General features: G+C 38.8%; 1 protein-coding gene across 2 annotated transcripts in view; it reads left to right on the top strand.

Moving 5' to 3' along the window:
• The first annotated feature begins 2,107 nt into the window (after positions 1 to 2,107).
• The window catches only part of Gabrb1 (gamma-aminobutyric acid type A receptor subunit beta1), a 359,250-nt gene continuing 336,125 nt past the window's right edge, over positions 2,108 to 25,232 (top strand). The window contains exons 1-3 of one of the 2 annotated variants that reach the window (XM_075943134.1): positions 2,108 to 2,506; positions 2,690 to 2,781; positions 3,203 to 3,270. In XM_075943134.1, the coding sequence (XP_075799249.1) occupies positions 2,427 to 2,506; positions 2,690 to 2,781; positions 3,203 to 3,270 (240 nt within the window). In that variant the 5' untranslated portion in view covers positions 2,108 to 2,426. The remainder of the gene's footprint in view (positions 2,507 to 2,689; positions 2,782 to 3,202; positions 3,271 to 25,232) is intronic. The other variant, XM_075943135.1, reaches the window with a different exon arrangement.

Below are 25,232 nucleotides of genomic sequence, written 5' to 3'. Positions count from 1 at the left end.
TGCATATTCTAGTGAATGTTGTACAAGTCAAATGAAGAACCACAGGAAAGACCCAAGCAAACGTTTCTTTTCTGACTTGAATATGTTGCAACTGCCACCCCTGAGAAGGGACCTTGAAAGCTGTCTTGTTCACTGCTGCATCCCCAGCTCCTTGCATGATGTCTGGCATTCACTAAACACTCAATAAACATTTGAGGAATACATGCATGAGAAAATGGGTGAGCTAAACCTGTAAGTGGCTTGCTTTGCGCAGGGTGGTTTTTGCATAGTTGTGCATCACAAAGAGATTCTGAAACCTGAAGACCTCCTCTTTTACTCATTAGAAGCAGACCCACATGCATTGCACAAGCAAGTTGTTATTCCCTCAAGCAAACTAAGGAATACTTAGCATTGAGGCTAGAAGAATTTGTGATGCTCAGATATAATACAAAATTAATGCTATTGGGTTTTTTCCTCTTTTTTAAGAATGTTAAATTCAGTACATGTTGAAACATTTATACACTTCTTTAAGGAACATTGATATGTACCTAGGTCATGACTCTTGTGATCTCTTGATGTCTCTATTAAACTTCAGAACGTTTATGGCTGTCTGCTTCTTCTCACCAAACTAAAGAGCTTCTTACTGTATGTCCTTCTGCAATAACCTACTTTTCTTCTTGTTTTCCTTATATAATTCTTCCATTTATGGTCTGTGCTTTATAATGCGAAGAGTAACACTACTCAAGGATTCTAGCTTGAAATGCAGATTCCACTACTTATTAGCAGTTTGACATTAACTACTGGTTTCAGTAGTCAAAAACATTCTCTGCATTCTCTCTATTGGTGAGTTGTTGTATGGTTTGAAGGAGATAAGCTCTGTTGTGTGCACAAGAGCAACAACATAGCAAGTAGTAAATGCCAATCTCACTTATCATAGCTATTCTACCAGAATAGTTTTGTCTAAAGCCTAAATTCAACACTGCCCATCCTTGTTTAAATGTTTAGGGCTTTCCAGAAGTCTAAATGATCTCAACTTTCTTTCTCCTCCCCATCACCCATCATCCCCCCTCCCTTTATAATGGGTCTCTTCTGCATTCAGCTACACAAGTAAGGTTTCTAGTCTCTAAGAGTTAGTGCTTACTGTTTTCCCTAAAGAAGGAGCCCCTTTCCTGTTTTGGCAAAAAAAAAAGAGTCATCTTCCCTCTGTTTTTCCCCTCCACTGAGATAATTTCTAATGCCTCTTGGTATAATAATAATTCTTCCGTCTACAGAGACTATAAAGATGCGTTGGATTTTTTGCTTATGTTAATATAATATTTTGTGGATTTCTCTAGGCCTGAAACCCTCTTAAGCCAGCTCCAAGTCTCAGAATTCCTAGTATATAATGGCATTGCCATTTAACAAAGGAAATTGATAGATGCCATTTAACTAAGGAACATGAACCTAACCTAGAGTCTCCAACCACCTGGCACGTTTTCTGATATTTATTGAATAGCACTAATCAACTTCCCTTTATTTCTAAGGAGACTGGCTGCTCCAGACTGTCTTCCTCCTGCCTCCTGCAGTTCAGACCTGGTGTGCTCAGGGTTCTGTGTAGGGATTACTACTAACAGGAGCTAGCACGCTGGCAGTTATCAGCAAGAGGCTTTGCCTACTAAAAACTACAAGACTTGTCAGCAAAGACCCTAGAATAGATATCCTGCCACAGTTGCCCCATCGTTGTTTGCACTTCCCATTCCAAATCTACCCATGGAGAGGAGGCGGCAAAGGTAAAGAGTACATTCAAAAGTTGGCCAGTTCTCCTAACCCAGGGAAACACTACACTAAGCCTTTACATTACCTCTGAAAGGAACAAGATTCACAGTTTTCCCGAACTGTCCCGACTTTCCTCTTTTTTTCTCCCTGCTCATTTTCCGGTTGTCGCTGCCCACTCCCCATCCCCAGCACACTTCCCACCTCTCTAAAGGCGACCAGAGAACTGCCTCCAGACTTCTTGTTCTGGGACCTCCGTGATTATCAGCAAAAGATATCGATCATACATCCTTAGTCATATCATTGAAAGCGCAGGTTAAAAAACGAAAAAGAAAGGAAGAAAAGAAAGGAAAGAAAGCAAAGCAAAATCAGGTTTAGGACCAAGGGAAGGGAATGTAGCAAGCCACAGCGCAGGATAACTGGGCGCACACAGGCACGTAGGCTCCCCTGCATGGAGACAGCAGGTTGTAACCGACTACCCGGAGAACGTGGAGCTCCCGAGACAGGAACTTTAAAAGGATTGAAATCTGTTGCCTGTTCCACTAGGAATATTGTTTGCAAGGCACAAGGTGTCTTTTGGTAGTGAGTACCCTCTGCGCATGCGCAGGTCCATTCGGGAATTACTGCCCAGCCGCCGACTAAGTTGCATTCCTTGAATCTTCGCAGAAAAGACAATTCTTTCATCAGAGTTAGGAATGTGGACAGTACAAAATCGAGAGAGTTTGGGGCTTCTTTCTTTTCCTGTGATGGTTGCCATGGTTTGTTGTGCACACAGGTGAGCTGCCTTCTCCAATCTCTCTCTTTCTCTCTTTTTTTCTTGGTGTTTTTCTTTTTTCTTTTTCTTTTTTTTTCCGTGCCTGCTGGGTCATGTATTTTGTTATATGGGGGTAGGTGTGTCAGGATCTTTTTATGTCTGTTTGTGCCCGTTCTGAATTCAGTCCCTACTCCTTCCCTTCAGCTCCAATGAACCCAGCAACATGTCATACGTGAAAGAGACAGTGGATCGACTGCTCAAAGGATATGACATTCGCTTGCGGCCGGACTTTGGAGGTAATGCTTCATGGCTTTTCTTTCAACCTGTAACCCATCCCTAGTTCACCTTTCCAGTCAGGGATAATACCCTCTTCCCCATTTTACCATTTCTGTAAACGTGCAGTACTACGCCCTGGATACACACACACACACACACACACACACACACACACACACACACACTCAGGATCCCCAGTCTCAGGTGGGCAAATCCTCAGGCTGCGCTGTCCCTCTCCTTACCCCGACACACCCTCTGCACTGTCACCGCGTCACGCGTGAGCCCACACCTGTTTTCGCAGGCTGTCCCCTACAACAGGAATGGGGGGTAGGGAGTGAGCCTATTTAGCCCGCAATAAGATCTGGTAAGCCCCCCCCCCTCTGTCCCCTCAGTCCCCTGCCACTGAAAAATTGTCTTTACTGTGGTCCCCCTCCCCGGCAGGGCCCCCGGTGGACGTCGGGATGCGGATCGATGTCGCCAGCATAGACATGGTCTCGGAAGTGAATATGGTGAGTGGCCTTCCCACTGCTCGGCGGGCCGCCGAGCTTACGCAGATGCGAAATGAACCTGTTCTCTGTCCTCTGCTTTTCATTGGTGATCACCTCAGCCCTGGTCCCCAGGGTCCCACTTCGCGCGTACGCCCCACTCCAGTACACACACTGTCGATCACCCCACAGTTTGTATTTTCGACACACACGGGCTACTGCGGTGTTCCGAAGGAGACGTACTCTGCACTATTTTGGGACGGAAGAGGGACTGTTGCGCCGGAGGATTGGCTGGGGCGGAGTCTGAACCTTACTTTAACCGGGTCTCCCTGCGTGTGGGGATATTCAGGGCACCATCTGCAGGCGGTCAGATGGCGTGCATGGGGTCCCCCAGACCAGGGGTTCGGGTTCGCAGCCACAGGCAGACCAGACACAACCCCCACAATCTTCACACCACAGCCTGCTAGCCCCAAGCTACCCAGCCTAGACACCAAGCTAACTGGCAAAGCTCGCAAGTATCCCCTCCCTGCTACAGAATCCAGCACAGTGTTTGGCAGGAGCAACAGGCTGAGATGAACAGTCCAGAACGGCTAACAGCAGAAGTGCCCAAGCTTGCTTCTGGGCATCTTATACCCATGCTAGCGTTCATGGGTTTGTCTCTCTGCAGCTTGCTAGTTTTGAGTTTGACGAGAACCCGTCGAATCATATGGCTTTGATTTATTCTAGGAACCTAGGCAAAAGGAAAAGATCTGATGATTAAAAGGACTGAGGGAAGGGAGAGGTGAATTAGAAGAGTCACAAATTTTAAGGGATTTATATTTTACCATCCCTCCTCCCCTTTCCTCTTTCTCCCCCTCCCCCCTGTACTCATCTTCATGTACTATCTTTTCTCAAGGACTATTGCAAAAAGTACTGAAATTCTAGCTGCCACTTTTCCATCTACCTTGGGAAGCCGTTTTCTAGTTGTTAGAGTTCAGGGGGAAAGATATGCCTGTTGCTTTTCTAGAACCCACCACCCGGGGAAGAAACAGATCTACAGGAACAAGTGTCTTTTTATTCCGCCCTGAAAATAATTGCAGCAACAGAAATTTAAATATACCGAGTAACTGAGACCAGGATCCTTTAGGATTCCTCTGTCTGTAACAGTTGTTGAATTGTTGTTCATTTCCCTCATGAGGGAAATAACCCTCATAGAGGGCTATTTTTTTGTTGTAAAACACTGAGGTTTCAGGGTTTTCCTTTTCACCTTTTTTAGCAAAATAAATATGTTTATAGATCATTTAATGGATGATATAAGTATAAAATCTGTGATTTTGGGGACACAGTTGTAACTCTCATTATCTTCAAAGGCTTATTTAAAATACTATTTCATAATGCCTCAGATTGTTTCAAATAATTATCAAGTATTTTTTTCCTACTACACCAAAACAGAAATCCATTTTTTTCAAATTTGATAAACAAGTGTTTTTTTTTTAACTTGGCGAAGACTTTTAACAGACTAATGTTCTATTTCCATGTGTGCTAATGCCCAACGCAGCTGTTTACAAACATCCAGAGGAGAGTGACCAGATGTGCATAGGTCACAACAGGGGCTTAGGACTGTGAATGCAGCCAGATGTATTAGCATAACATTTAGTGTCAGCCTATACACATTAGAATAACATTTTCCTGTCCAGTCATTTACCTGGCATCTTGCAAACACCTCCACAGATCATTTATATAGAGACCATATAGAAATCTCAGAAGGCAAATTGTGCCTCAGGCAGTGTTCTGTGTTACTGGAATAGGGCACATAGGTTTTTAGAACTACAAGGACTCTCAATGCCAAACACAGACACACATGCATGCACATGCACTCACACAAATCTATATACATATGTTTTACAATCTTTTAAAACTTAATCGAATATATAAGTTGCATGACCATAATAACCACTGCAAGAAAAGTTCTGCCCTGTCAGTTGTTGAAATGGATTCATACACAAACTGAGAAGCTGCACATGCAAAATCCAGGAGCATAGAACACCCCTTCCTAATTACTGGATAATACAGTCTGCTTATGTGAACTTGGTGTGTTTTCAAATAGTCACTCAATAGATAATGCTCTCTGCCCCAAAACCCATTCCCTCTTACCATGACATCAGAGACATAGAATTGTGGCCACGGAAAGCTGGAAAATAAGAAATCTTGCTTTGGGTATTCTTTGCTTTTAATGAGAGTTACCGACAAGACTCGGATTTATATTAGTGTCTCATCTATGGCAAAGTGTTGCAATAAATTAATTACAATGGAAACAGCAAACACAATAGAAATGCGGGGGAGGGGAATTGTTTTGAAGGGTTGAGGGTATTATGTAGGAACAGGGATTCTTAGTCTTACCTTCACCAAGAAGAGAATGCTTTGCAGCATGGTTTGGACACCGTAAGTAGGAATAAAGGTCTTCAGGAAGTAAGACCTAGAGCTTGTTATTAAGCAGTCTTCTGCAATGTAAGGGCACTAACTTACATGTGATTATATGATAGGAAAATTCCTACAAATTTAAGGCAAAATAAGGATTAACAATAAAATAACACATCTAGTATTTAATAAACATGTACATGCCTTGCTGCAACATTGCTAATTTTCACGTTTTTAGTCATTATTGTCATTACACATTCTATGGCTGGGAACATGGCATGATAGTTACACATTAAATTAATGAGTCAGAGAATGAGGGTTCTATTAAATTTTGTCCTTTTGTGCTAATCTAAGTAAAATATGTTTCCAAATTGGTTTTTAATATTGCCCAATTTTAAGGTTAATATTGTATCAGGACTATTTTCTGACTAATGTCCTTCAGGACATAAAAATGTGGTTCCAAAATTAAGAAAAGAAAAGGAAATCGTTATGGTAAAGAGCATCTACCAGAAACTATACGATTTGTCAATATTTTTCTGTGCACAATTGGTATGCTTTTATGCAACAAATTAATTCAAACAAAATGTAAGAAAAACAATTCGTTTATTCTGAGAAGTTAATTTAAAACTTTTAGAGAATAATTTTAGTGTATAAAAACATATACATAGTTGAAAGTAAGACTTCTATATGATATTAATTATGATTGGTTCAAAAAGAAAGTTTTCTTTCTCATTATGAACTTTGTGCTGATGTGACAGCAAACACAGTCTTATGGTTTTCTAAAGTCTTATATAGAAAATTATCTACCATGGTTTCTATTTATTGTACATTAAACACTTCGAATCTTTTAATTTTACAGTTTCTGTGAAGCTCTACACACACACACACAAACAGGCTGGTGACTGAGCAAAAGACAGGTAGAATGAAAGGAGGTAATGGCTCCTACCAATTAGTCATAAAATAACCCTCACCATCTGCTCAGTAGAAGAGGTAGTAGCAGACAGAAGTTCCTTCTTCGAGTAGTATCTCAGAAAAAACATGCTACAGACTGTAAACAGCAAAAGGGCTAAGCTTTCCTGTTCAGATGTCCACAACAAGCTGTCCCTTCTCAGGCAAGAGTCAGATGCAATAATCAAGGAGCAATTTCAAATACAGTTTTCTTTCCTTAAGCTAAAGTCACGATGGTTTAAGTGTCCACATGCAGAAGACTATACATATAGAGTGCCGAATCAGACTAAGACATAGTACAAGCCATTTCTAGTGAAAGGTAGCCTCGCTCCTGTCTTCACTGTTCTGCAAGTGCAGAGGTGAATGCTCTTATAGGATTCACAAATAGCTTCAGCAAAGACAAGAATGAAAAAGACACAATTGTATAAATAATGCACAGAACAAATTAAACCGAACAGATATCCATTTATATTCTATCTTGTTGCTATTTTAGCATTAGATTCCATTGGATCTTGATGCATCATCCAGCTATGTTTAATTGCCATCACCATGGTGACTCAGGAGAAAAGTCACCTGTCAGAATTTTTCTCTGCAATAACCCTTCTTCCTCGATGGCCTAACTTCTTAATCTTAAAGGCATACCTCAATTACCCTGAGGCTCACAAGAGCAAATTTTGAATCTGACCTTTGGGATGGGGGTCTGATCATTTTTATTTCTCCTGAAAAATGCCAATTTCTGGTGCATAGAAAGTACTTCAAATATCAAAATTGAAGAACATTATTCTAATGTTATCTTTAAAAATGAGCTCATTTTCCTTGTGATTTTCTCTATGAGCATCAATATATCAAAAATTTCACGTTCAGTTTGAAGTTACTTTCTGGTTAGTCTAATAGGTAGTTGTACTCAGAGAGAAGATTAATTCTATAATTAAAGATAAATAAGATTCAAAGACAAGAAGAGCCAAGACGATGTGGTCCAGTAGGAACTGAAGTCTTCCACTATCAGTACTTGTTAGTCAGCAAGCGTTAAGTGGGGACAAAAATTGTCAAGTATAATAGTATGTATCAATATCATATATCTTGAGCTAAGCACATACCTATATCATCCTTTCTCCTTACAAAACACACTTTATGTTATATTATGTGTCAAGCATATTACAGCATCATCTTTTCCCAGAGTACTCTTTTCTTTATGCTTCACAGTGTAGAATTCTGAGGCTCTTTTCCCCAAATAGCTAGCAATAGCTGCTAAAAAATAGCCCAAATATATTCTTGCTGCTGTCAGTTAATTCTCTTGGGTTTTAATAGAATTTCCTTTGGAAAAGGAGCAGATAGGTCAGTACCAATTAAAACCTGGAGCGCACACCAGCAGATAAATAAATAGATAAGCATCCATTTCTCTTACATGAAAACTCACAAGGCCCCCCTTCAGGTTTAACAATAGAATGTACTATCTGAGAAAGAAACTGCTTGTCTTTCTGTTTGAAGATAACAGGTATTTTTATGCCTTTAATCTCATTAAAACGAGACTATATAGATCTTAAAATTGGAAGTCATATATGAAAGCCAGTAATTGTAGGACCATATTGGGCATGAACATATGCAATGTTGTGAAAATAAATAATATTTATTGAGTATTTCCTATGTGTAGAATACATCTCATACAAATTTTGAATTCCTTGCTCATTTAACTGTGAATGAGGGGTATACAATACTTAGCTCTCACAACAGCCTGAAACAATGAAAAACTAAGACAGGGCAAAGCATGCGATGAGAAATTTAAGAGGTGACTAACTCCACCATTGCTACAGAGTTAGTAAATGGAAAGGCTTCAAAGTTTGCAACCAGGCCTTGGGGACGTGATTGCATAGCATACAGGAAGTGAAGTTTGGTTCCTGGCCCCAGAAAACCTGGGAGTGATGGCACATGTCTATAACACCAGCATTAAAATAGTAGAGGCAGATGGATCAGATGTTTGCCCACACAGCAAGTACAGGCCAGGCTGAGATACATGAGACCCATTTTTAAAGACTGAAAAGAAGCTATGTGTCCCTAGGTCTAAAGTGCTGGGCTAGTAAAACTTAAGTCTTTAAAGTGTTCCTAGTATGGAATTTGGGAACTTGAATGTGAACTGTGTCTTCTCTGGGATTCACCATTTTCTTCTGTAAAATGAAGCAAAGCATTATAACTTCAAATACCCTAAATGTCTATCCTTAATGAAGAAATGTCTGGCCTTTAGACTTCTGTTGGAATCAAGAATTATTTCATTTTATTCCACTGTCAGATTCTGTCTTGTTCCACCCATTGTCCCCAAAAGCAAATCAATCGACAATCTTTGATTGAGTTGCTACAGAATGCAAACCAGGATAGCCTCCTGGGAATAGCACAGTAATGATAGACTACAATACAGGGCTCCGTCAAGAAGCATCAATATGATTATTGTCATGTGATTATCATCCAACCTTCTTTTCCTTAATTCATTTACAAAAATAGCAACAAGAAAATTTGGATCAATGGACCTCAAATGAGACGTGATTGAAGCTTAGTTTATATTGTGTTGAACACTCAGGTAAAAACTATATTGTAGGTATTTCTAATATGAGTTATCCATTGCACTCAAGCTAGAGACATTGTTCTGCTGCTATCAAATTCATACATTTTTTTCAATACTTGATAGGGTACACTGTTTTTTTCAAAGACCTAGATATATGGAAGTACTTATCCAACTTTTCTAAAATCTTCCTTTGAGATGACTAAAGAGTGAGCACTAAACCCTGAGCATTTGCTGGAGCTAAATCTCAGTGTCACTTTTGGAATTTTCTCGCTTTTTTTTTGTCTTAATGTTCCCCCTAAGTACTTGATAGCATCCTCATCACTCATGCACAAATGAAATATGGCTTTATCACAAATCTAAAATTCTTCCAAAGTAAAGTAATTTAGATGTTTCTATTGGTTGAGGTTTCAGAAATGGGATCAAATGTTACAATTGTCCTTTAGAATAACCAGGAGATAAGCTGATCCATAGTTGACTTGGTGTTGTTTTGTGCTTCCTCTGTGGTCCTGGAGAGCACTGGATTTGATTTTTCCTAGCACTGGGATCAATCTTAGAACACTTCTGTTTTTAGCCGGTTGTGGATTTCCTGCAGCTCCTTGACTTCTCTCTATTGAACAGGAAGTTTGAAGAAGACTTTAGTGAGCACCTGTCAATATGCTTAATACAGCGTTAACAACTGATCCCTATACATAGGAATAATGTGGGGGGAAAGCTGGTCACATTTCAGGCATAGAAGTCTGATAGTTACATGTATGCATGGGATCTCCCAGGAGCACACAGGAATAATTTCTATGGCATTGTCAGGGGTCTATGCCTGAAATGAATCTTGAAGAGAAATAGTGGTTAGTGATGGAGGAGGGTCGTATGTCTATCTGTTGCTTTCATTGGTTGATTAATAAAGAAACTGCTTGGTCTGATAGGTCAGAACATAGATAGGTGAAATAGACAGAACAGAATGCTGGGAGAAGAAAGCATGGTTGCTCAGTCGCTATAGCTCTCCTCTCCAAGATGGACACAGGTTAAGATCCTTCCCGGTAAGCCACCATCTCGTGGTGCTACACAGATTATTAGAAATGGGTTAAGCAAGTTATGAGAATTAGCCAATAAGAGGGTAGAACTAATGGGCCAAGCAGTGTTTAAAAGAATACAGTTTCCATGTAATTATTTTGGGTAAAGCTAGCCGGGAGCCAGGCCGCAGCCTGCCGCTCATATCACTAAAGGTTAGCAATTGTGAACAGGCTACAAATGTGAAGAAAGACTTTTCAAGCAAGAGAAAAGGTGTGTTACTAGGCAGCCATGCCTGGAAGCATCATCCAGTGTTCTGGGAACTAGAGTGAGTCACTATTGTGAGAACTGAAAGGGCACAAGGAGTATTGGCAAGAGGTTAGGCTGAGTTGTAAATGTGAGGTGTATGACAGAACTCTTGAATATGCTCAGATGTGCAAAAAAACGAAGCTGCTGCGGAGACGTATTTGTCTGTCTATGTATCATCTCTTTCAGACAGAATACAGGAGACACAGTGACAATTATTATCTCCTCCAAACCGAGCAAAGATTAGAGGCGTGCTTTAGAGAGAATTACTGCTCTTACATGTTCTGAAATTTCAGTTTAAAAATTTATGCATCTAGAGAACACTTTTATTTTTCAAAAAAAAAAAAAAAAGAGTTGACACTACCACAACAAGCTGGGATAAGTGTGCTAAAGAAATGGATCTGAAACCCTCTAAAGGGTTTCACCAACAATATGCTTTGCATTTCGCAGATGGTTCTTGTTGGAAAATAAAGAAAGTCAAAGTTGAGGGCAGCATTTCTGAATAAGACGCTAATAGACTACTTCAAAGTATAGGGTGGAAGATAAATTCCTTAAGTAAATCAGTAGTCTTAGAGATGGAAAATAAGGGCAATGATATTCAGATAGAGGAGAATTTGAGTGATTTGCTGACTGGTTAGGTAAAGAAGAGTCCAGGATATTCTCTGGAGTTCTTTAATAAATGATGATTTAAGGACCACCTTCTTTCCAGTAAAGAAACCCTGCACACTCTCCTTTTCTCTCTGTATTGGCATATGTTCAAAGTAAAGGAATCTACATTGTATTGTTTCAAAGTAGTTAGATGTGCATCGAGTTAAAACATTGGAGATTGCAATTCTTCTGAAATGAACTAATTATTTGATGAATATTGCTATTGTGTTCACAATTAAGCACATTCCATATTGAAAGATCCCGGGCTGCAAAATACAGTGACTAAAGGAGTTGGTCTGAATTGCTGAGAATAAGTACTGAGCGAAGACAGAGAGAGGGATGCGGTTAGCTTTAATTATCCCTAGCAATATGCTTCTTTATTTAGGCAGACACAACCCTGACAGAATTTCGGATATACTTCTCAACTTCTCCTCAAGAGGAGATCTTTGTATTCTGTTGCGGTTGCCTTTATAAAACGGGAGAGAATGAAGTTGTGGGGAAAGCCACACACACACACACACACACACACACACACACGCGAGTCTGCTCTCTTCTCCGCTTCATTCTGCAAGTGATTCAGAGTCTTTCTGGAACATTGTGCTTCGATGGGAAATTGCAGGAGAGCAGTGTGAGTTGTTGTAGACGGTGCATCTGGAGAGGAGACGAGACTGAGGATAAAGACAGAGCAAGTGAGAGTGGCAGCGTGCCCTGGGAAATGACGCTTACCTGCCAGGAAAGTCGCAGTGACTCCTGGGAGCCCTGCAGAGGGGTGGGCATGGAGGTATGATCGTAAGCCGGAATCCAGCAGTCCTATCCTCTAAAGATGGTCTCGTAAAGTTAATATGGGAAGGCAAAGCCTTATTCATAGATTGTACGGTCTACCTGAGAGGAGGAAAATGAAGAGAAACGGCTAGATGAATAGATCAAGATAAAGGGTTTTAGGTAGCTGTTAGCTGTTCCATCCCGACCTGTGTGGAAAGCTAATATGAATGTTGAGTGATGAAGCTTAATACAAAGTGAAAAAAATTGAAGGTTAGATAGAGGCTTTGCTTTTGCTGCTGAAGACTAATCAGGGAAGTTTCAAGCGGAGAGTCCCATCTGAAGGAGTTTACACGGGACCTGAAAGGACCGGGAGAGATTTGGTAAAATCTCCTACTCTAATCCATTTTAACTCAGGATAGAATTTTTTCCTTTTTAACATTTTATTTTGTAGGAAATAAAATTCTCGAGTTAAGAAAACTGGTTGTTCTGTTTCCATAGAGACAGTCCATTTGAAATCCTCCCTGTGCCTGGAACATTCTCTCGTGTCGGTGGCATTGTTTCTCCCTCGTAATACCTGCAACCTCTCTCCTACGCAAATGTATCTAGATGTACTTTCAAATTCACTGGAATTACATTTCATCTATAGAGCGATTTTTGTAGCCATTACAGAGATGTCACCTGGAGAAAGGCAGTCTTGGGCATATGAGAAAAATCAATACTTCTCAAAGTCTTTATAAATTCAATATACTTCAGGGATCATTCATATGAGACATTTTTTTTAGCCTTATCTTCCTCCCTCACTGTACAACCTCCAGGAAATTTCAGAACATTCTCAATTTCCTGGTCTATTATAAAGACTTTGTGATAACATTAATATTATGAAACAATTTTAGTCATAAAATCATTAGCTTGATAGCATTTATAGTTTTTAATTCAGAAATTAATTATTTTCTCTGTCTGGTACATCTTACAGCTTTATCCGTAATTTTCTTTTATATTGACCATGAATCGTGAGATTTTTCTATAGAAACAACTTCATCATATGGCACTACTATAATTACAGGTACAGAGTATTTTAATGACAAATACGAAGGTATAGATTTATATATATATGTGTGTGTGTGTATGTACTTAGAAAACTTTAATGAGATTTAAAAATAATCACTGCTTTCCATTTTTCAATAGTCATCTTCCTGATACCTGGGATATCAATATTTCTTGACACAGTCAAGAAATTCTTATAGAATAATTTGATTTTTAACAACAACATGAGTGGCATTTAGACAAAAGGGGAAAATCAAACACAAAAGATAAGAAATGGAAAGGGTTTCCTCTGGAGAGGTTTTTATATGAGAAAACTTTGATTTTAAAAGACAATCAAGGATTTTGTCACGCATGAGAATATAAAATAAGAAAATATCTAATTCAAAGGAAAACACATTCAGTAGATGTGAGAGCCTCCCTCCCCCTCTCTCTGTGAAAGGGATATAGGAAAACCAGATTCAGTCTTTGCTAGGCTAATGCTCTGTCTTTCTCTCCCACACCTACATGTACATGACTTGGGGGACTCCCCCACAGACTGTGCTGTTACCAAGTTTGAAAGAGCATCTAAAATGCGGTTCTCTGAAACTGTAGATGGAAATTACTCTCAGTATAGTACAGGATGGCAGCTATCCTATTGTATTAAAAACATTGCCATATGCCATGCATGTAGCCTAAGAAGTTAGGTTTCTGCATAATCATATCTTGATTTTCCATAGAAACCCAAGCAGAGAAGTTGCCTGAGTTCTTTGGCCAGATTCCCTGTTCATTTGTACCTCATGGAGCTTAGTTTAGGACCACAGTGCAAACTATTGATCACACAGGTGGGGCAAATACAGAAAGTGATTTCGTGAAGATTGGGAAATGACCAACTTCAAACGTGATCCTTCGACCTGGATGTGCTTAGATTTCATTTCTGATGAAATATAATAGCTATGGGAGAGGCAAAGGTGGTCTTAGTTTCCAGTCCCTGTATTATACCAAAGTATGTACAGGTGATTGAATGAGGGGAATGATTTGTTCACGACCATAGGTTTCAAAAGTATCTGAAGAGAGAGGGGAAGCCCAACATAGCTGAAACGTCCCTAGAGTCACCAGATTCCTGAGTTTGGACCTGACATGTTTGGCTAGCGGTAGTGGAGGTGCGCTGAATGCTTGCTACCAGAACTTTGCATTCAATGATGTGAACTCACCAGCTCGTATTGTGCTCACCTGTGTTATGGCATCCATGCCGACTGAATGAGGAGACAATTGCATTTTGCAGTTTTAACTATTACTGATCTCATGGTTAAATCAGTTGACCAGTGGGACGTGCACTAGATTACTCATTAAAGTCCAGCAACTCTCAATCTAATTTGATATTTTCCTTAACTATCTTTTACCCAATGTGCTTATGTCAAATTATATTCGAAACACTCATCTCAAGTGTTGAACCCAGTACCTTGTGCATGGTAAGCACACACTGTCTAACTCAGCTATATCCCTACTCCTCTATATTTTTTAAATAGCTTTAATCTCTTTAACATTTCAGAATGATGTTCTATCACAATTTAAACCCTTGAGTATTAAGTTTCTTGTATTTATAATCCTTTAGATTCTTAGTTCTATAAAAGAGCAGTTCTATAAAAGAGTATTTGTTCTGCTTATGAAAGCTGTGAATGTCAAGAAAGCCACACTATGTACAAATATATGCAAGGCATATGTGATGTATAAATTGCAAAATACTATATATATATCAAGTTCTAACACTCTATCATTATCTCCAAAACTTGTAATAAATGCCTTCTTTTTAAATTTAGGGACAAGGATAACACCAGTTCACCTTAGGCATAATGAACTGTATTTTTGTTTTATGATGTCATTTCATCATTTGATTGGAATTCACAGAACTTCTAATTGTGAAACTTCTCAGTGAGAACTTGTAGGGGAGTGAATAGAATTTCTTCCATCTTATCCCCTAATGATTTTCTCTGGATTCTTGCTCTGGAAAAACATAGGCCTCAAATGTAAGCATAATTTAAATCGGTGCATAATCTTCTATATTTTTCTTCAATTCATAGTTTATTTTATCCCTTAATATGCAGAGGAAATGGACTATGCTTTTTCCATTGGCTTAGTCTTTGTGCTGAGTCCCTGGGCTTGATGATCAATTTTTAATTGAACATCTTCCACAACAGGATCAGTTTCAAGGGCATTTGCTCTAGAATGCTCAGTCATATGATTTATTAGGCAAATACATATTACTGAGAATAATGTGGACACAACTAAAAATTATTTGCAGACAATATGTGTGAGCAAGCACTGTCCTAAAGAATTAAATTGCCAAGTATAACTTAAAGCCTAGAATTCTCTTGAAAATAAGGATATATATTTTCTTCATTGATGATTGAATCTAAATGAAACCATATACATGAGTCTCTTAGGACTTTGCAGGCATTTGAGAAAATAGAGGGGGTGGTATTCAAAGTATAATATTCAACATTACCCCTCCACCATCAGTGCATGGAGAATGATACAACAAAATGTCTAGGATGGAAATACGTGAAGCCTAAGATCACTGTGCCTGCAGACTTAGCCTCTCGTAATGATGGCTAATTTCTGGCCATCTTGATATGTTCTGTCACATGGGAAGAGTAATGACCTCTGGTTTCTCTTGGTATCATTCAGAGGGCTCTTTAGTTATGGCTTTTCATAACCCAAAGGACTTATCTTTAAAAACCATCATATTTAGGATTAGGCTTCACTTTATGACATTCAAGTGGTACAAACTCATCTTTCACCATCATTATCATCATTCTCCAGCTTACTAAAAGCTTACTGTGTGCCAGACACTTTTGAGATGATATGGCAATACATACAGTCCATTTTCTGTTTTTAATATCACTGTTCCACTGAGCAGGTAAGCTATCAAGAAAAGAAGTCTCAAAGATCACTAAACATGTTTCTAGGAGAAAATGAGTTAGCAATTATTTTTATTTTGCTAATAATTAAACTCATATCCAAAAAAGGCTAGCTTGGCCAATGTCTTCAAATTTGTGGAAACACTTTATCCTTTGCATATTTAAATGACAGTGGACCTATTGTTGCAAGATACAATGTGTCAGTAGCTAGTCATATGCAGGAAAAGAAAATGGATGTGATGCCCTTTGTGAGAGAAGCTTTATTTGAAGGAAGAAGGAAAAATTAGATTGGGCACAAGGAAGACCATCTTGAGTGTAATGAGACGATGCTGGAAGGAGCTACTAAGAGTACCCGGGAAGTGTTCATCCTTAGAAAGCTTCAGGAGAAGAAAAGATAATTATATCTGTCCTACTTGGCTTTACAAGGATGTTCTGTACAAAGGCAAAAGCAAGAACAGAAAGAAAATTTCTTTAACATTGCTTCCAATAGAGAACTATAAAGCTCTGAGTCTTCTGTTTGATAGTTACAAATGAAAAGAAAGATCTTAAAAATACCCCATTGTCATCACCGACACTAGGAAGATAATGGAGGATTATTTTCTTCCTCCATTTTCACCTATTCATAGGTGTAGACTAGGCTCTGAGTTGAGCTGTCATTAGTCCAGTCTCTTGCTCAAACAAACAATTTTTTAACCTTACAGTGTGTACCACTCAAACATCTCAGGCAAAAACAAGGCTACAGGACACAAAGAAATTGCTAAACCCTTACGTGGCATGGGGACTTGATAGAGAAGAGCTTGGGTTTGTGCCTGGTAAGTGTCTCACACACAGAGTGGGCTGAATCAGATTGTACTGAATTCAGATCTGACACAGTCACTTCAACCTTGTATGCACTTCTGCTTTTAGGACAAGAAAAAGACAACCTTTAATGTTAAGAGTAGAAACGGCTGCTGAACTATAATGAATGTGTCCACATGAAGCACGAGGATATATCTTTTATTTCTATTTATGAGAGCCACCTGCAAAAATTATATTTAAATTCTCGTTTCACGGATCAAGCATAGTCTGGAAAGCACGTTTGAGAAGGAGCCCAGTCAGAAGACCTAGCAAGCCTGACTTTCGAGTCAGACTTTCATTTCCTCTTCTGTTTCAGAGTCTACACAAGTCTGAATTATACTTTTTAAAAAGAAAGGAGTTTCATATTTGTCTAAAGCGAATGGCCACCTCAAAGAATTATTTCCACCTCAAAGAATCAAGCTCAGAATAAAAATTAAGCCTAAGCAAGGAAGCAGCTCTGGCTGTTCTTGCTCCAGGTTTACCCAGGCTTGCTTCCCTCTTCCTGATTTAACACATTTAAAACAAAAACAAAAAAAGTGAGATCCTCCCAGAAAAGGGTGTGTGTGCTGTAGCCCAGGTTTGTGTTTTTCCTTTTGTATTGATGTTATGATCCATGATATCTACACTGGAAATTTTCACATTGCTGATTTGCTTTCGTGAATGATTTGTTTAATGTCTAAAAGAAAGATATACAAATTTGAAATCAGTTGTTAGTTTTCAACTCAAGAATTCCATCAGTGCTCTACACTGGAATTTCTCTAAGTACCACTTAGGAGCCATAGAAGGGGAGGAGAGTAGAGGCCAATCAGGACAGTCATTTCTAGGCGAAGAAGAGTAAAAGTCAGGAATATTTAGCTTTTCTGTGTATTCCCCCAGTCCATAATTTGATAAATACCAAAGCAGGATATGTAAAGGCCCAGTCAATCCCTCACTGTCCTTTCATGATGGTAAAGTTGTATTACAGAAGACAGTAGCCTGTTATTAAAATAGCAGGTTATTATTTTTATGGAGCTTATAACAGATTTTTTTACTTCCCTGATTCATAGATGAGTATATATTTTAAAAAATGTTATTTTGACTCAAGATAACGGCAGTAGAGATGCAGCCATCCTCTGCCTTGATTCGACAGAAACAAAAGGCAGAAGAATTTACTGCAGATGAACAACGTATTTACAAAGTCAGTCCCAGACCATAGTTCAGAAGAAGAAAAGAATGCTGTCTTGAAATACACTGTTATTTATTTTTAAAGATATAGAATTGAGCTACGGAGGTCCGTTAACTCTGATAAAGCTAATGCAAGCTTTTACACTTATTCTTTTTGGTGCTAAATGAGACATAATGCTCTCTGATAGATATCACTGTGTTCCTCCCTCACAGCTGAAGACTGCCACGTGCACTTAGGTGGCAGCTGGCACTGCAGCAAGGACACACTGAGCTGTGTATACACACTCACTGGGAGGATCATTTCTACACAAGTTCTGTCACACCTGCATCTGGAGTGCAGAATTTACTGCCTTTGGTTCAAGGATATGTTAAGGTCTTAGGGATGGAGAGGGTATAATTCAAAGTGAGCTCCAGGGAAAGTTATAATTTTAGGCATAATGCATTGTGGGTTTCACTGAGGTATGACAATTTGTAATTTCAGAATGGCATTCATAATTGAAATCATCAGACCAGTATATTATTTTGCAACTTCTGAACTCGTTTTGCTTCTGATCTTATTGGAGACTTAGGAGAACAGAAAGGCCATATCAGCCATCCAGGGGAGAACTGGCTGTCTCTGTCTCTATCTCTGTTTCTCTGTGTGTGTCATGTCTCTGTCTCTTTCTCAAACACACACACACACACACACACACACACACACACACACACACGCAATACCAGTTAGAAGTCTCAAATTTTGTGGAAATTCCAGATAAAAAGAAGAAATACATACCGGTGTAAATCATTAAAGGAAACAAAAATAATGTTGATGCATTGAACTTATAAATAACTGATTACTGTCTTTGTTCAATACCTGCTTTATTAATAGACTAGTATATGTAGACGCTGGCACTGTGAGAAAGAACTTCTTTTCTCATATTTTCTCCATGCACTCTGTAACTAACTGAAAACAATGTCAACTCTATCACTCTGTCTCCTGAATTAAGATTATTTCTCTCTAACACTAATGAGAAACCAACTACATCTATAGCATTAAGTCAGACACAGTGAAGAGTTCCTGCCTTGGCTTCATTTTCTTTGCATCTCACCATCTTAGTCCAAATAGTTCGTCAACATAGTAGTGATTGGACTTCAAAGGTTACCCTCCACTCTAACAAAGCAATAACGGAAAACAAGAGGGCTGTCCCTTGTCCACCATGGGTTCTGTATCTGGCTTTGTGTGTATTGTCTCTGATAATTTTCTTGTTTCATTGTGTGAGGAAAGTGAAAAACTGACATTTAAATTCACTTGAATCTTTCCTTTTTTTCTCGGGAAGAAGATAAACTTAAATTACTATATTACTCTTTGTGGCTGCTCCTTTCTCTCCTGAGAATAACAGGGAAGAAACCAAGGAAGACTGAAATTTCTATGACTTTCAATTGAATTGTACCAAGAAAATAGCGTCCCTTTTGTTTGGCAGAAATGCAGATGAGTCCTTGGGAATATAAAATGACATAATGCTAAAATGAGTAAATGGCTGTAATTCTGTGCATAATAATGTAAGAGAAATGGAGGGTGAAATAGAAATGGAGAAACCGAGGGAAAAGGCAGGCAGATCTCACAGCTCAATAACTAGGAAGGAGGGTAAAATGCTCAGCAAATATTTTTCAGCGTTAGAGTGGCTACCACGAGAGCATGTTTTTATTATTTGACGTAATTGTTTATGACGAGACCATTACTTCTCCACTTCCTCAATGAAGAAGTCTGCAATTAGCACAGAGGCATTGTTGGAGTGGTTTTGAGTCCCATGTGTGGGTCGGCATGGAACATGGGAAGAGAATAGCCATGTAGTCAAATTGAGAACAGTAGAACTCAAAAGCAATAGGAAATCAGAATAGAACTCCCTGGTCATTTCCCTCAGGCCCAGGGAAAGCAATCAACTCTTAACAAGGCATGGTAAAGGGGTAGGGCTGATGAACTTAACTCTCAAGAAGGGGAACAAACATCACACATAACAAAGAACTAAACCACCAGATAAGAAGAAAAAATCTGATTCTCAGTAAATACTGAATAAGCTTGCATCTCTTTCTTTTTAAGTAAACAATTAATATATATATATATATATATATATATATATATATATATATATATATATATATATATGTGCTGTCACTGATTGGCATGGTTATGACTGTAAGGCATAATTCTTTTTTTCCCACAAAACCAACTGCTTAGGCTGCTAACTCATAGATAAACATACTATTTTATGCAACTATGCAGTGAGCTATTTGTTTTTTGTTGCTGTGATAAAACACTGGCCATAAACTACTTGGGGAAGGATAGGGTTTGTATCAGGCTCTAGGTTATAGACCATAATGGAGGAAAGCCAGGACTGGAAATCCAGTCGGGAACCTAGGGGCAAGAGCTTAAGCAGAGACCTTGGAGGAAGGCAACTTACTGACTTGCTCTCTCTGAATTGCTCAAACTACCTTTCTTATGTAGCCCAGTCCCGGCACCCTGAGGATGGCACCACCCACAGTAGGTTAACCCTTTCACCATCAATTGAGAAAATATGTCACTGATATAGTCAAAAGGTAATCCAATGGAGGCAATTCCTCAATTGAGGTTGCCTTTCCCATGTGACTATAGCTTCTCTCACATTGATAAAGCCTAACCAAGATATGCAATATTGTCTGTCTATCTACTTTTATCTACAGCAACAACAGCTACTACTACTCCTCCTCACACGTATGTGCAGTGAGAAAGAGCTTAGGACACTCACAGTATTAGCAGAGAACACTAATTGGAAGTAGGCTTGCAGGGAGACTAGGCATAAGTTCTACTGATGGTGCCCTGTGCCTTAAGATACACTTACTGGAGATGGTCAAGAAAAGAGGTCAGAAGCAATGTTTTAAGATCACCACAAGCACAGATCTTGTTCTTGGCTTTTGTTGTCTGCAGATTCTGCCATGTTCATCTGTTGCTTTCTCCCTTTCTGTTTGGTCTTTCACTTTCTTCTTTGACTTCCACATTATGGACCTTCCAGTCCTTGTATCAAGTCCAGGGTAGGTTAGCTTTCAGAGCACCCAGTGAACTCATGTTCTATTTGACTTATTCTAACTGCCCTAGTGGAAACAGATAGAAGCTGTACTGCACCTTCTTCGTTTTGGAGAACTAAGCCCTGCCCTACCAAGTATATGAGGTATGACCAGTGATTAGATTAGGACAAGTGGGTAGTCCATAAAGAACTGATGTGGTGATATGAAGATTCATAATGGAAAGGTAATCAGGGAAGTTAAATTAAAGGATCAAAAGAATCTCTTGTGTGAACTTAAGTTCAGGTGCTCAGATAAGGTAACAGAAGATAAAACTGGGAGTTAAAGGGGCATAAGGCTCCAGTGAACTTAGTATCTGCAGTTAATTCTGGTGGAAACTGGTGTGGGAGGTCCTTCTGTCTGTGTGTTGCTTTTCTTGGTTAGTGAACAAAGAAACTGCCTTGGCCTGTTCATAGGACAGAACTTAGGTAGGCGGGGAGATGGAACTGAATGCTGGGAGAAAGAAGGGCAGAGTCAGGGAGAAATCATGGATCCTGAAATGTGAGGAGAGGGGTAGGATGAGACAGTTTTCAGACTGGGTATTTGTGGGATTAATAATATGTTTACTGGACAATGACATTGAAAGCAACTTTTTGGAATAAAGTAAGGACAGCATCACCAAAAAAGGAAGACACGAGACATTAGAACAGCTGAATTGAGATAGCATTACTGCAAATTTGTAACCATTCCCAGAAATATCTCTGGGGCTGTATGACCCTTTGGAATGATCTGGAAAGCAGACATTCAGTACTCTTTGGTATCTATTTCTACAACCAAATAGGGGTCATTCCTGTGATTTAGGCTGTGTTTAAGGAGGAAGCATGGCTGTGATGAACATCTTTTTAGATAGAGGATAGCTAAATATTGAATCACAAGCAGACAGTAGCTACCATTATAGCTAAAAATGTGGGGCTTTGTGTCCTGAAGGAAGAAACGAGGGTCTAGCCTCACAGGTTCTTCCTCAGAATGCTAGAGTCAGCAACACAGGCGATAAACTTGGATTATAGGAACTCTCCCACGGAGTTCTAGAATTTGGACTCTTACTATTTATTGATGGCTTTTGGTGAGTCCGCTTTGCTCCTTACTAAACTCTAAACTCCTTGAGTACCGCAATCACATTTTATTAATTTTTCTTATGCTGAAGGAACTTCTTCAGGTTGATCAATAGTCATACTTTAATGTGATATTTACAGTTCCCACATATGGGCTTGGAGTATAGTTCAGTTCACAGAGTACTGGCTTCACATGACTGAAGCTCTGGATTCTATTTATACAATATCGTATGAATCTCATGTGAAAGCATACACCTGCAATTCTAGCGCTCTAGAAGTAGATGCAAAAGAATCAGAAGTTCAAGGTCATTCTCTGTGACATAACAAGATTGAGGTCATCTTGAGACAAATGAGATCCTGACTCAAGAGGGAAGAAAAGCTCACATGAGTGATCAACAATGAAAATTCTTGTCTTGTCATTTATTTGAAATATTAATTATCTTCCAGTTACCACCTTTATTTGCCCTGTCTATAGAAAGCTTGCTTGAGTGTGCTAGAGATGATGACATTGAACAAAGGGAGGAGCCTGAAAGCCGTGACAGAGAGGATGAGAGCAGAGGAGTTTAAATGGAAGTGAGTCAGGGTGCCTTAGTGGACAATTTCTCGGCCGTTGCAGAATAGTTTGCGTTCGTGTTGCCTGCTGGCTCACTATACTGTCATGGATGAATCATGAGAGTCCCTCTGACACTTTCATTTTCCTCCTCTGGTTTGTTGTGCTATTATTTGCTTCTCCTTTCAGAAGAGCAGTAAGTGTGATATCTGAAGACTGTGGTGAATACTGATGAGTAAATTCTGCCTGTGATTCTTGAGGTATGAAAAACAGACCAAAAGTGGTTTCATTCTTAGAATTACTAGCTGGACAATGTGTCTGAAAGTTTTAACATCCCAATTTATACCTGATATAGCAATATAAAGGTGGCTCAGGCTTTTTTCATAAACAGTGATAAAATAAAAACTATAATATGGAAAACTAGAGCCATCATTTTTTTTTCAGCTGAAGGATAGGATGGGATGATTCCTAATGTGTATTTGGGTTCCAAGCTCCATAAATATTCCTCTTCCCAACCAACAATTTTTAATTAACCAAGATTTAAGAGGATTCATTTTTAAAGCTATACAATTTAAAAAAAATTGTTTATGGGAGAAAAGTGTTGTACATATATGTGTATGGCATATAATTTGAAACAGAGGTTTATGAGAACTTCAAATTTTTCAGAAATAAGAGTTAACTTAAAAAGAGAGAGAGTAATTTCAGACTGGCAAACTTAATTATGGGTTGGAATTAAATGTTCTCCATTAATGCAGCTATCTGTGGAGCAGAGATTGAAGCTGCTCAGTAGTAGACTTTTTAATGACCTGTTATGGTATGGAAGGCACTCAAGTGGGAACTGAGCAGATACCTTCTACACAAGGATGCACTTTGTATAAATAATGTTCAGAAAATTAATTACCTTCCCCAAATGAAGTGACTTATTTCTTGCTAACCTGAAGTTTAAAAGGACTCAGCATTGCTAAATTGTAGATCTGGAAAGAAAAGTAAAGTATGGTCACCATGAGAGAGGGTAGAAGGGAGGGGAAAGGAAGGGAGGAGAGTGGAGAAAAATATGTAGCTCAAAAAAAAAAACAATGAAAAATATGGTCACAGAGTTGGACCATGTTACTAGACCCTACAAGACACAATCAATAGATGTCTGAAAACATTTACTACTCATAAATCAGGGATCATTTTACAAAGCAGCCTTTCATTTATACTGTCTAATAGCCTGGCTTTGTCTTTCTCCATTTGTCTTTGGTGCCTAGCGTTTTCAAGTTTTATATCTATTCTTTTGTTAAGGGAAAAATAAGACTGTCTTAGGTTATATATTAATGATTACATGTATGTATGTATCACTACTGGCAAGATTTACGTTATCAGTCTTTTAAAGGCATTTTGAAAAAGCATTCTAAATGTTAAACACTATAATATATATTATACCTGTGTGCATGTGGTGTGTGTACATGCATGTGTGTGCATGTGTTTATATGTGTGTATATGTGTGTACATACATGTGTGCATAGATATGAAATTTCTTACAGAGCAAAATTTCTAATTTTGAGTCCTATACCAAAAAAAGCATGGCCAACATGTTACGTACTGTTAACATTAAGGGCATTCAGTATATCCTACTGATTCATCTAAGTTCTATTTCTAATCCAGTATTTTCCAAGGGACAAATAAGAGTCACAGCCTTCTATCCCAACTAAGTCTTACCACCATTGAAAACAAGAGCTTAAATTTCATATGGACAAAACCACAGGGGAAAAAATACTAACAACAATTATCTCAGTGGTCTCTGGAACCAGATTCTTTTTCCTCTAAAGAAGAAAAACTTCAACCATTTTTCATTGATCTATTTTGTAAGGCACTATCTTCAAACTAGCTTAAAACTATGCCCACAAAGTCAGTGTTTCTCCTTCATTTGAGTTTTCTATAGTAACAGGCATTGTAATTTCCAGCATTTTACATGTGGGTTTGTACTTTGTTGCCTCAAGTCCCAGTGTCTCAGGTGTCTGCAAAGGAAGTTAGTTTGTTGGGTTGTCTTGGATGACAGACAGCAATACCCAGTCTTTGTCATGATACATTTATCATTCATATAAAATATAGACAAGGAGGAAAGTCAGAGGAGCACACACACAAATGAACAGATTAGTTGGGAATCAGGGTGCTGAAGACTGAAGAGTAAGAGTGAATTGATGGGAAAGAATATTGCTATTTAAAAAAAATATTGCTATTTAGATTATCTCATTGGACAATAGAAAGGAGAGGACAATTTGAGCTATTAACAGTAAGATTTTCATCAACAGCCAGGCAATAGTGGCATATGCCTTTAAATTTAGCACTCAGTAGGCAGAGGCAGGTAGATATCTGAGTTCGAGACCACCCTTGTCTACAAGAGCTAGTTCCAAAGCAACAAAGAGAAATCCTGTCTCGACCCCCCCTCCCCCAAAAAAATCTCCACCAATTCCACACTGACTGAAATGAACAGGGAAAGAGAATGAAGAAAAGAGGATGGAATAGTTGGAAAAGAGTTTGTGAGGTCGTGATATATGATGCCAGAGTGAAGTTCTTCATTTATTTGTAGCACTAAGCACAATTAGCGAGGGAAGCAAAATGATCCGGGGAATTGAGATCTTTCTTATTGAATTTCTGATATAGAACCTGAGATTCTGTAAGAAAGACTGTGGTTCTTGTTATGATTCTGGCACACAAAACTTTCTATTAAATTGCTAGTATTTGAGATTTTTTTTATAGAATAT

Source organism: Microtus pennsylvanicus, chromosome 12, assembly GCF_037038515.1.
Source record: "Microtus pennsylvanicus isolate mMicPen1 chromosome 12, mMicPen1.hap1, whole genome shotgun sequence".
NCBI lineage: Eukaryota > Metazoa > Chordata > Mammalia > Rodentia > Cricetidae > Microtus > Microtus pennsylvanicus.
The sequence above is the reverse complement of the archived record's forward strand: the minus strand, read 5'-3'. Positions and strand labels throughout refer to the sequence as shown.